General features: G+C 45.5%; 1 protein-coding gene across 1 annotated transcript; it reads left to right on the top strand.

Moving 5' to 3' along the window:
* The first annotated feature begins 2,496 nt into the window (after positions 1-2,496).
* On the top strand, positions 2,497-4,541 carry Defb136 (defensin beta 136). Its single transcript, XM_059273503.1, has 3 exons — positions 2,497-3,178; positions 3,329-3,501; positions 4,304-4,541. Exons 2-3 carry the CDS (start codon positions 3,447-3,449, stop codon positions 4,474-4,476), a joined length of 228 nt encoding a protein of 75 aa, XP_059129486.1. The 5' UTR covers positions 2,497-3,178; positions 3,329-3,446; the 3' UTR covers positions 4,477-4,541.
* Positions 4,542-13,480: the final 8,939 nt, after the last annotated feature.

Below are 13,480 nucleotides of genomic sequence, written 5' to 3'. Positions count from 1 at the left end.
GGGCCTGTGTGCTCAGGTGTGTCCTGGCCCTTATAAGGCGGGCCCCATGTTCCCCTCCCTCTTTGTCGCACGTGTCCTTCCACAGGCCTGATCACGTCTATCCCTTTCTCTTTGTCTTGATAAAACTCTTGTTAGTGGATTCTGTCGTGTGTCATGACTTTTCCTTGGGGGCAAGAGCACTGAAAAAAAAAAACCAAACCATCACCCTCCCCAACACTTGTTACCTTTAGTCTTTCTATAGTAGCCATTCTTACTGGACCAGATATGTAACTCCAGTTTTCATTTGTATTTCTAGATAATTAGTAATGCTGAGAAAAATGTTTTATAAAAAGCATCCTTTCAGCTGGGCGGTGGTGGCGCACGCCTTTAATCCCAGCACTCGGGAGGCAGAGCCAGGCTAATATCTGTGAGTTCGAGGCCAGCCTGGGCTACCAAGTGAGTTCCAGGAAAGGCGCAAAGCTACACAGAGAAACCCTGTCTCGAAAAATCAAAAAAAAAAAAAAAAAAAAGCATCCTTTCTTTCTCTTATACTGATATCCATCATTCTTGGGAAGGTGTTCTGACACACAAACATCTATTCAAAACAAAACCACAATTTTAGGTTTGTTGACTAACAAATACCACATGAAGAACACAGCTCAGGCAGTGCTGGCTTTATCCAGGTAAGTCCTTTCAACCCCTCTGAGCCTTGATTTTCCATCTCTAAAAGAATGGCCAGGGCTGGAGAGATGGCTCAGAGGTTAAGAGCACCCACTGCTCTTCCAGAGGTCCTGAGTTCAATTCCCACATGGTAACTCACAACCATCTGTAATGAGATCTGGCACCTTCTTCTGTATAGATAATAAATAAATAATTCTAAAAAAAAAAAAAAGGAAAAAAAGAATGGCCAAGCTGTAGTGATACAGCAAGAGAGAGGCCTTGGTGGGTGGAGCCAAGGCATCCCACCGCGTGCCGGGCAAGAGACAGAGACATCATGCAGACAGCGCTCAGTGGAGAGTTTTATTTGGTGGGGGGAAGATAGAGGGGAGAGGAAAAGAGAGGGAAAGAGAGATAGGTTGAGAGAGAGAGAAGGGAAGGGGGAGAGGTGCATGCTACCTCATGGCAAGAAGGGAGAGAGAGAGAGAGAGAGAGAGAGAGAGAGAGAGAGAGAGAGAGAGAGAGAGAGGGAGAGAGAGGGGGAGGGAGGGAGGGAGGGAGGAAGAGAGAGAGCCCGAAGAGAGAGGATCCTTTCTTAAAGGGAATGAAGGTAGGATGGTGTCAGGATGCTGGGCAGGCCAGGGTATCATCTACTTATTGGCCAGGATTCCAAGAAGTGGGTCTGAATGCCGTCACAAGCCTCTTTGCTGTGTTTGTGATAGTAGGTGTTTGGGATGAGACTGAAGCTCCATGAGACCATGAGTCCAATGAAAGATACCTTGGAGCATTTCATGGCAAAGAATCCTTCCTTGGGAGAGACATCTCATCACTGGCCACCCAAACACTTCAATGCCTAACCTACTGTCATGGTCTCACCCCGAGTTTAACTCAAAGCAGAGGCAAGAGCAAAATTCTCCCAGCAGTTTTCCTTTACCAAGAAGACATTTGGAGGTCTCTGAAGGAGAAAGGAAGATAGCTACTATGATGGATTATTTAATAATAATAATAATAATAATAATAATAATAATAATAATGAGAACCTAGAGTATACCAGTGAAAGGGAAAAATCAGTAGCCCTCTTGAGAGACGCTATCCTCCCTTCTCTAAAGGTATTTGCTGACCAGCAGTTTTAGAGCTGACCAGAGATTGAACTCATGGGAAAATAAGACTAGAACAATAAACGTGAATGTATATATCCTGGGCTCAGCAAAAACAGCATATAGGGAGTAAAAAATTTATGTCTCTGTAGATACCCTGCATCCTGTTAGCCATTGGTAACTTCACGCTTATAGTTCAGTCAATAACTTCAAAGAACTACCTCACCCCAAGCCCCCTTGTCCAATCCCTAGATATGTAACCTTTTCCTATATAAACCCCTTGAAGTGAGTGCTCGGGGCCATCCTCCTCCACCTGCTGTGTCAAGTGTTGGACACGGACCAGGCCTGGGCTTGCTTTGTTATTAATAAGCCCCTGTGTGCTTGCATCGGATATCGGCTCTGTGGTGGTCTTGCTCGGGGCATGGTGTGTGTGTGTGTGAGGGGGTCTGGTAACACGGGCACAACACCAGCATGAGTACCAGCAAGATCCTGAGCTGGTGAAGCACTAGCATCGCAAGCTTCACAACTAGAATTTGATCCCTAGAACTCACATAAAGGTAGAAGGAGACAACTCCACAAAGTTGTTCTTTGTCCTCCACATGCATGCTGAACACACACACACACACACACACACACACACACACACACACACACGGGCACATGTGCACTAATAGTATTTTTAAAATAAAGTATACCAGCATGAATACATTTTTCATTTTATTCTCATATCCTCCAAAAAGAACTTCCTGCAATACGTGTGCTTTTGGAGAAGATGAAGCTGGAGTTGAGATGCTAAATAAAGTCTTCAAGAGAGGGTGCCTTCAAAGCAGAGTGTAACCAATAAAACTACGCTCTACTAGCATCTTACAGATTGTGGTGTGTGGGCCACTTGGCAGCAAGCCTACCCTCAAAGGACAGAATAAAATCAAAGTCAGGATCAATCATCCATCACTGGCCCCAAGGAGTGCAAGCCTAATGGCTCCTTTCAAGGGCCACAGTTTTAGCTCCAGGGAAGTATTGTTCAGTTCTACCTCCGAGTCTAGGCATTCAACCTTGAACACAGCACATGAGAAAGCAGCAAGAGTTCCAACTCAAGCACTCCCAAATGGGAGCTTCTCTCTGACCCATGAGGGCCTCAGGCCCTGATTGGTATCTCAAGCCAACTGTTTGAAAGAAAGCTCATCTGGGGACTTTTCTACATCAGTCTCTGGCCAGGTGAGTGAGACACTTCTCTTCTCTACTACCTGAATAGTCCCTGTACTCTTAGTCAAGCCCTGTTGACATGTTAAGACCCTTTCATTTCTTGGAACTCTGTGAACATTCCTACCTGTATCCTACCCAGTCTTGAACTGCCTGTGCTCTGTAATAGTATTTCTGGGACCCTGGGCTTTCAACGTGACTTGAAGGCAAATAATGTAGCCATTTTTTCCCTGAATTTTCAAGGGGTGAGAGGGAAGGTGCTTAGGCCTGATGTGGGGTGTCCTGCTCTGCTGGTGGAAGCACTCTGCCCTTAGCTGAGTACCTTCATATCATGTGGTTTGCAGAGATGAAGGTAGTGTTGAATGAGTTTGAACTCGGCCCATCTTCACTTGTAGACGCTGTGATCTCCCTGGAAGAGTGAGACAGAATCCAGCCTCACCTAGCCCAGAGCATCTCCATAAAAGAGGCTCCCAGACAGCTCTCTGGGCAGTTTGGGCTCTGCATCCTCCAGCCATGCACCTGCATCTTTCCGGCTTACTGTTCTACCTGGTGATCTCATTGCCTGCAGGTAGGAGGTCTGAATATGAAAAGGTCTCCTAAGGGCTCAGATCCTAAAGTTAAAATAAGTAAACAGAGCCGGGCAGTGGTGGTGCACGCCTTTAATCCCAGCACTCGGGAGGCAGAGCCAGGTGGATCTCTGTGAGTTCGAGGCCAGCCTGGACTACCAAGTGAGTCCCAGGAAAGGCACAAAGCTACACAGAGAAACTCTGTCTCGAAAAACAAAAAAATAAAATAAAATAAAATAAAATAAAATAAGTAAACAAACAAAAAAATAATATAAGCCCAGCATGGGAAGTTCCACCCATAGGAGATGGGTCAATTGGTTAGGGCTAAGATGTGAGTAAGGGGTGTCGGGATGTCATTCTCTACACTAGTTATCGTTCACTATTTCCTGAAGACCCCCAGGATCTTTAAAGAGGGGAGCCCATTTCATGATACACGCATTCCTATTCAGCCACCCAATTCCTACTTCCTCTAAACTATGTTTTGTTTGTTTGTTTGTTGGTACAGGATCTTTTTTTGTAGCCCTGATTGTTCTGGAACTCACTCTGTAGACCAGGCTGGCCTTGAGCTCCCAGAAATCCACCTGCCTCTGCCTCTAGAGTGATGGGATTAAAGACGTGTGCTACCACAACCAGCTTTTCATAGACCTAGACCCTACAGTCTCACTGAGACATGATGGGAAGTAAGAGGACGGGTCCCAGAAGGGGAATGAACAGATTCCAAACCCTCCACCAGCAAGAGAAAACAAGACTGGTTTTGCTCCTGGCCTCCTGAAAACTGATCTCTCTTTTTCTCTATTCCTTCAGGTAACTGTATGGTCGGGCATAGAGGTATAGAGTTTCGACCATGTACTGCAATCAATGGCCTTTGTTTCTTTGGTTGTAGGCCAGGATGGACATGGATGGCTTTCTGTAACAACATAATGTCCTGTTGTAAAGAGGAAAAATTATTTGCACCTCCTCAAACCAAAGTTGTATGACCTATGCTTCACGGCTCCAATTAAAAGGCCGTGTGAATGATTAAAAGTTCCCAATCTGTCTTTAAGTTCTGAGAGCTCAATAAGAGAGATTGTGGGGGCAGATGGGGATCATACTGGCCAATTTGCTGTTTCCTGGTAGGATCCCAGATGTACTTTGTGAAGAAGCATTGCAGTGAACAGTACTTCCTGCTTTCTCTTTCTTGTCTTAAATCATAAGTTCCTGCCTGGGACTAGGGAGAGGGCTCAGTGGTTAAGAGCACTGGCTGCTCTTCTAGAGGACCTGGGTTTGATTTCTAGCACCTACATGGTAGCTCACAACCATCTGTAACTCCAGTTCCAGGTGATCTGATGCCTTCTTCTGGTCTCTGCAGGCATGTCACATACGTGCGTAGTACACAGATAGACACCACATACATGAAATTCAATTAAATTTGAACAAAAATAAATAAAATAAATTCAGCTGCTCCATACAAGTCCACAGGCCCAAGGAAATGTCATTCTCTAAGCACAGAAACAGTAGCTGTCACGATGCTATCAGTCTTTAAACTATTTTGTATGTATCAAACTTCTTAATCCTCAAAACAGAATCTGGTTTCTTCAAATGATGAATTTTTCCCCCCAAATCACACAAGTAGTAAATTAGTTTGTCCTGGATTTGAACTCAGCCCATCTTCACTTGTTTTTTTTATCTTCTTGCTATCATCATCATTATCATCATTATCATTATTATTAATTTCTATTTATTTCCTCAGGGAAGAGCACACCAATTGATAACCCAATACCAAGTGAGTCCTGAAAAAACATAGACATACAAGTAATATACAAACTGAACAGACGTATTTACATATTTGGGAACACGCAAAACACACACACACATACACACACACGCACACACTATCCAGTCTATCTTGATCAAGTCTGCTGCTTTTGGTTGCACTGAATTGCTTCTCACTTGGGAAGTACAGGAGTTTGGCTGGGCTGTAGTTTCAACGAGAAGTCATGAATCCAACCAGATTCCTGAAATACTAACCCTTCAGAACTCTTCTTAAGGCTCAAAGCCATAAAGTACTTTCTAAGTTCCATTTCTGGCTCTCAACACAGGCCCTTGACCTTAAGTTCCCACACACTTGACATCCCTACTTTTGCCATGCATCCTCCCACTCGTGTTCAGGATGAAGCCATCTACACAGCTGTGTTGTGCTAGGGTGCTACCTTACCATCCATTCCCATGTGCCCTTCCCAAGGGGAGGCAGAACCATGGGGATCCATCAGGATCCTTGTAATTCACTGCAAAGCAAAGAGAATGCTTGACAGCCTCATCCAAAGAGTGGTCTTTCCCCAAACTGTGGCCACAGGAACGCTCTGTTGGGACAGCGGGAAGGACCCCCCTGCCATATGGCTTCAGCTTCTGACTCTCAAACTTCTAGCAAAAAAAAAAAAAAAAAAAAAAAAAAAGACAGCCTAAAGGTCATGATGGGGTCATGCAGCTAAACTCTAATGACATGATGCTTTGGTTAGCCCTTTGGAGCCCCTCCAGAAACATCTACAGTGTGTGGTAACCTGTATTGGCTCCTTAAAGCCTATCTATCCCCTTACCAAAAGAAAGGATGGGAGTGGTACAAAAGTTTATAAAATAACATGATAAAATTAACATAAAAATAGAAAATCAAGCCAGGCATAGTGCACACACCTGTAATCCAGCAGAGGCAGGGTAACAAGAAGTCCAAAAACAACCTGGGTTATATGACATTCTGTCTGAAAAAAAAATAATAATAAATAAGAATGAAAAGTAGGTAAAAGAAAAGCAAAAAATTCTTTCATCAGATTTCATATTTTCCTTATGGTCCCCAAGGCCATAATAATGTTGGCCAATAATACAAAAGTGTTTCTCTAACTTTGATAGTTAAGTGCAAACAAAGGACCCAGAATTCTCTCCAGCAGATAACAAAGAGGACTTAGATCTTCAAAATTATGGTTCCCAGAGAGTGCCTTAGTGTGTACCTCAGCATGAGAGCACTTGGTTGACAAGTACAAGAACCCGGGTTCAATCCCAGGACCACAAAACTGCTGGAAGCCACAGGAAACCATCATGGAATTCAACTACTATCACAAAAGCTACTGCTTGGGAAAGTCAAGGACTTCTCCAAAGGTCAAGCCATGGCTTAAGAAGCTTGGTGATATTTTAGCTGGATCCTACAAGTGATTTTTTTTTCCTCCTCCATGGTACTGGTGTCTACACATTCACTCCTGACATATACAACTGAACGAAAGAAATGGGTCCCAGCAGGGGAGGGAGGAGACGGGAGTGTAATAAAAGTCCCATGCTGCTTGTCCTTTCCTTCAAGGGGGTAAACAGCTGTTTGGCTGCCTGTGTGGAGCCCCTGAGTGCCCTCCAGCCTCATCTTTTCCCTTGAGGAGTGAATGACCATGAGCAGTCATAAAGACCCAAACCAAACGATTACAAGTTTGGTGGATACCAATCCGTATAAATACCAAAAAGTTACATCTACCCACTAGTCCTGCTGTTCTGAAATACTACTGAACAAGGCTCATTTCCAGTTCCTGGCTTGCATGGAGGCTGTACGCAGCATGCTTTACAGAAATGACTCCTTCTTGCCATCACAGACTCCCTCACAGTCTTTGCACACCAGCTTCTAGTCCATGCTGGACATTCTCGAGAAATCTAAGGCTTTTCTAAGGTCTTACTTGTCAGCTGCTTCCTTCTCTTTTGTCAAGGGCCGCACAGTGCTAGGCATGCAGTCAGAATTCAATAACAGAATAGACTTCATTAGAGAAAGTTCTAGAGACTCGTTGCGTATCCGTGCACAGACTTTGTTGGGTTCAGGGTCTCGAAATAATGGGGGACAGACCATCAAAGTCTATTAAACCGGAAGCAAACTTTATTCCAGAAAAAAATAAAAATAAAAAATCACCTCGGGAGGAGAGAGGTAGTTCAATGATTAAGAGCAGTGACTGATGATCTAGAAGACCCAGGTTCAATTCCCAGGCCATACAGTGTCTGATCACCCCAGGATTAAAAAAAAAAAAAAAATGACCGTGGGGCACAAAAGCTTATTAGCTAGCTGAAGCCACAGCCAATGTTGGGGATTTCTGAGACTGTGGCCATGGAGGTGGCCTATGATCCCCTTTTACAGTAAGGGGGAAAGCATCAGGCATGGGGTGCATGCTAGGAGTCACGTAGACACAACTATTAAAAGTTAACTTTGGTCCAGGCAGTTGATGGCTATAAGGGGCAAGGGGGTTAAAAGTTAACCCCTGGCTGTTGACAGAGGAGCTGCTGTAAAGCCAAGAGCCATTGTTAGAAGTTAACCTTTAGAGCTGATGACTGTCCGCTTTTATTTAGTAAGCTGATAATTTTATATTTCTATATTCCTGGACCCTTCAACTTAAAATGGCACTGAATTGTAAAATTAAAAAGAATTGGGAGGGAGCCTTGCAATACAGCTCATCAGGTGAAGGCACTTGCTGCTATACCTGACTATCTGAGCTTGATCCCCAAGACCCACATGGTAGAAGGAGAGGGCCTTTATGCATGCACCAGCACATGTCAGCATGTGTAAACACACACACACACACACACACACACACGCCCCATCTGGCTGAAGACCAATGAAAGCTGAGTTCAGAGAGGGGAGAGGCTTGTCTGTAGTGGGTAGCTGTTCCAGCCTTGACCTTGAAATACTGCCCCTAAAGTGACAGCAAGAAACTGCTACACTTGCCTATGATCTACCCCTGGGGCGTGGCCTAGAGGAGACCCCTTAAGACCTGAGGTGTTTATGTGCTTCTCTCTCTCTCTCTCTCTCTCTCTCTCTCTCTCTCTCTCTCTCTCTCTCGATCCCTCGTGGTCCTGGAGGCTGGACTGTACCTCATATCTCCCGGATCCTGTAACCGACCCCTTATTACGTGGAATTGCCTCGTTAATAATAACGATGCTTGTCAATCACACTTCTGGTGATAGGCCACAATTAAAAATTGTTTCATCTTTTTCAATCTTCATTTTGTTTGGGAAAATGGACACATGCCAACTTGGGTAAGACTAAAAAGAATACAGACCAAAATTCAATGAAATCCATGAGTGATCCCCAGCCTGTGTCTGCCTTTGAAAGCTCTGGGGTTCCCTCAGCCCTGGAGACTTGGACCAATGAAAACTACCAGGGTAGGAAGGCCAACCCCTAGTTTTTGCTTCCGTCACCAGGGGGCGCAAGCACAGGCTTCGGGCTTCTTCCCACTTCCAGCTTGAAGTTTGCAAGATCTGAACAGAGCTGAAAAAGTGTGAGGTTGGATACAAACTTCACAGACAGGGGCTTTTACACTGGGCTTGGGGAGGAGAGCAATGGGGGTGGGGATGGGGGGCTTACTAATGCTGACTGTGAGGACAAAATCCATTCCCAGCTGTATATGGTAATAAAAACCCTTAGCAAAAGTAATATGTTAATTGGAGTTTTATTTTAATTGCACATGAATGTAGACTTGGAAGCCATCTGTCTGGGCTCAATTCCTTGTCACTCTTTGTTGAATGACATTAGAAAAGGTACTTACCAAACTCCAGTTGCCCGTCTGTAAATGGGGAATAATAACCACATAACAGACCACACATAAGCAGATGAGCAAAAGATGTTGAGTGGGACTGAATTTGTCCACTAATAAGAACTACTGGAGTATTTCAGGCCCAGTCCTAGATTCTACTGCATAAGAAGTCAGAAAGAATGACTTCTGAAACCCATGCGCATGCCTTCTCACACAATCGTTCTTTATATATCTTTTTAATTACATTACGGAGTAGTGGACTTTCCCAGGGCTTGTCATACATCCTTAGCATCGGCTGCTCTTCCCCTCCCCTCCCCTCCCCTCCCCTCCCCTCTCCTCCCCTCTCCTCTCCTCCTCTCCCCTCCCCTCCCCTCTCCTCCCCTCTCCTCTCCTCCTCTCCCCTCCCCTCCCCTCTCCTCTCCTCCCCTCTCCTCCCCTCCCCTCTCCTCTCCTCTCCTCTCCCTTACCCTCCCCCCCCTCCCCCCCCCTCCGCTGCCATCCCTGCTTAAGTCTAACTCAGTTTTCCTCACCACCACCACCTGCACTCTTCTACCCTGCCCTCTCCCCTTAAGGCCTCCTCCCATCTTCCTCTCATGACCCCTTTCTAGCTTCCTGGGCTCTGCAGACACTTCCAAATTAAACACACAATTCCTTCAAAGCCAGGACCCACATATGAGGGAGAATATGCAGCATTTGTATTTCTGGACCCGGGTTACCTCATTCAGGGTAATGCTTTCCAGTTCCGTCCATTTTTTCCTGTTAATTTCATTTGCTTTTATAGCTGAATAAAATTCCATTGTGTGTGTAGCACATTTCCATTATTCCTTCATCAACCGATGAGCATCTAAGCTCGGTCCATTTCTTAGTGATTTGCATAATATTTCTTCCAAACACCCAGCTGGATCATCAGATACCCTTTATTCAGAGTTTGATCACTTAACCATGAGCTAAAAGACAGTGGGGGAATAAAAATACCAAATACCCTCCGAGCTCTGTTTAGTTGCACAGATTAAAAATAAGCAAACAGCCAGGCGGTGGTGGCGCACGCCTTTAAACCCAGCACTCGGGAGGCAGAGCCAGGCGGATCTCTGTGAGTTCGAGGCCAGCCTGGGCTACCAAGTGAGTTCCAGGAAAGGTGCAAAGCTACACAGAGAAACCCTGTCTCAAAAAACCAAAAAAAAAAAAAAAAAAAAAAAAAAGCAAATAAACAACAACAACAAGCCCTCTTCACACAGTAAACAAAGAAGATAATACACTGAAGGAAGCGTGACAAGGAACAGGCCAGCATCAGTGAAGATGGCTTTAAAACTCTGGAGACGGAATCCACAAAAGATGTCCACAGATGCAAAGTTAAAGACATCGGCAGGCAGCAGCTGTGCCTCCCCTTCCTGTCAATTTAGCAATCGCGTGTAATCCCAGGAAACCTTCCGATCACACAGACTCCTCCTCAAGCTCCCCAGGAAAGCTTCTAAATAAGACTGTCATCAGAACTTCTGAAGATGAGGAGTGAGCCCACGCCCCCTTCTAGACATTGGAGCCCATGATTCAGTCTGAACGAAGGGAGCGGCGGGTAGCCGCACATGCCCGGATGCATTGTCAAGTGGGAAAAAGTCAAGGATCACTCAATAACTAGGATCAGGGACACTTGGTGACTCTCTGCACATGAAGCTGGAGGCTCCCTACATGCATTACCCTAGAATAAACTCAAAATGAGGCAGAGATAGCAAGCTACAAAGAGGGAGCTGTAGGATTACTTTATCATCCTTCTACCTGAAATAAAACACAAATGCCATTTAAAAAATCATAGACTACAGCAGAAGAATCCTTTCTTCATGAAAAAGGAAAATAATCAGGAAACACAACAAATAACAAAATTTTAGAAGTCAGGTTGATAGTTCCAAGTAAAACCTTTCAAATATTAATAAAAAACCCTTGAGATTACTTCTATGAAGATATGGTGTGTGCGAATGTGTGTGTGTGGTGCATGTGTGTGCATATGAATGTGTATTTGGGGTGTACATGCATGTGTGTATATGTGTGTAAGTGGTGTGTGTGTATGCGTGTGTGTATGTGTGCATGTGTGTTTAGGGTGTATGTGTGTATGCATGTGAGCAGGTGTTTGGGGTATGAATACACATGTGTGTGGTATATATATGTATGTGTGTGTATGTGTGTGTCTATTGTGCATGTGCATGTGTGTTGGGGAGCATGTGCATGTGCTGTGTGAGTTTGGGGGGGTGTGGTGTGTATGTGCATGTGTGTGTGATGCATGTGTATGCATGTGAATGCGTCTTTGAGGTGTGCATACATATGTGTGCGGTATGTATATGCATGTGTGTGTGTGTACTGTGCATGTGCATATGTGTTTGAGGTGTGTGTGCATGTATGTGTATGCAAGTGTGTGTGTTTGGGGTATGTGTGTGTGGTATGTATGTGCCTGTGTGTGGTTTGTATGTGCATGTGTGTGCATGTATGTTTGGGGTGTGTGTGTGTGTGCGTGTGTGTTTGGTGTGTGTGTGTACATGTGTGTATGTGCATGTGTGTTTGGTGTGTGTGTGTGTGTGTGTGTGTGTGTGATAGTTCATGTGTGGAGGTCAGAAGACAATCTTGTACAGTTTTTTTTTCCTTCCATCTTTGTGCACATAGATTCTGGGGGTGGGACAGAGGGGACCCCCGAGCCCAACATTGGGATGTTGTTACAATGGAACACACCCACGCTAAGAGTGGCTTCTGCTACTCACACAGCACAGCATGGCAGGCAACCTTCCTGAGGAAACAATGGGGAACAGAGCGAGACAGGACAGTGGCACCACTGGCCGCCACTCACTTGGATTTTAAGAGCACAGCACTGTGTCAGCAGCAGGGAAGTGGCTGTTTCTGGTGGGCGATGAGGGAGATGACGAGTTTTGAAAACACTCTGGGAACATGTATATGAAAATTGGTGTTTTTAAGAGCCCCTCAGTCCACATGCACACAGAAGACCTGGGTGGCGTATGTTGACATCAGTAAGTAGCACTAGGAAGTGGGTCACATCACTCCAGAAAAAAAAAATGGATCTAACAGCCAAGCTTTCCTGACTGGCCTTTGAAAACCTAAAATGAATGAATGAATGAATGAATGAATGAATAGAAATTTTAAAAAATGAAGCGCCTCCTAGGATAATGACAAATAGCGGAAGTGTTGAAGAATAAAGCAGAGCTCAGATGTCTGGGGGCCATAATGGTTCCCTCTGCATGTTGTAGGCTAGTTCATGGTCTACACAGAGCCAACCAGACCCCAGAGGGAACCACAGAAGAGGAGGTTCAGGCTTTCAGCTGAGCTCCCATTTCTCTTCCAGACTTCCCAACAAAGCACAGGCTCCTGGAGCTCCCTGACCTCGGGAGTCCCGGTACGTTCTCGTCACTCCCTGCATGAGGCACTGTCCAGACAAGACCAAGGCTGTCCACCCTGTGGCGCCAGCAAGAGGACAGCAGACAGCATGGCCCCTACTCCCACCGCCTCCCTTCCCCTGCCACCATAACAAATGACCTCATCTGAGGAGCCGACTTGTATCAGCCATGTCGCTGCAGGTCAACAGAGGGAGCGTCAGGAAGAGCAGAGGCGGCTCCAGGCCGGCAGAGGGCGCATCAGGAGGAGCAGAGGCGGCACTGGGCACGGGTTACTTTGGCATAGACCTGGTTCTGTAGAGCATCAGCTGCAGCCTTCAAATCAGGGGCACGCTAGGATTACACACATACACACCACCCTGACATTTTGTTGTTACTGTGGTTTGAGTTTTGAGTTTTCATTTGCATGGACTCTGGGGATCCGATTCAGGCCCTGCGGCTTGCAAAGCAGGTACTTTATTGACTGACCACCTCCCCAACCCCAGGAGGCTCCCTTTGAACAGCCTCTGCTGCTGGAAGGTCCCATAGGTACCTCAGCCACAGGAACTACAGCCCCAATGCCTTCAGTCTGTCCTACAGAGTCATTTTAGCCAGTCCAGAAATTGAAGTCTAGGACTCTAACTGCTCCGTGGTCCGATTACCCTGCATTCCACACTGGTACTTCAGGGATACAGGAGAAAGCTCCTGCAAGTGATGGGGAGGCAACCATGTTCCATCAGATGATGTGACTACCCTGGTGGCTTTGATGCTGGTGTCTTTTTCCAATCTGGTCCAGCATTTAAGGATGGTGCTCATGCTATTGTTCATACAGGGGCAGGTTTTAGAGCCTTCAACAGTATGTGACCTTAAGCAAAGTTTTATAACCTTTCTAGATCTCAGTGGGTAATCTACCAAAGTGGTTGTGACAGTTCTTGTCTTCAAGCCCTTTTGTAAGAATCAAGTGAACAGGGGTTGGGGATTTAGCTCAGTAGTAGAGTGCTTGCCTAGCAAGTGCAAGGCCCTGGGTTCGGTCTTCAGCTCCGGAAAAGAAAAAAAAAAAAAAAAAAAAAAAAAAAGAATCAAGTGAACAA

The sequence above is a fragment of the Peromyscus eremicus genome, chromosome 9, assembly GCF_949786415.1.
Source record: "Peromyscus eremicus chromosome 9, PerEre_H2_v1, whole genome shotgun sequence".
NCBI lineage: Eukaryota > Metazoa > Chordata > Mammalia > Rodentia > Cricetidae > Peromyscus > Peromyscus eremicus.
This window is presented reverse-complemented; position numbering and strand designations above follow the sequence as displayed.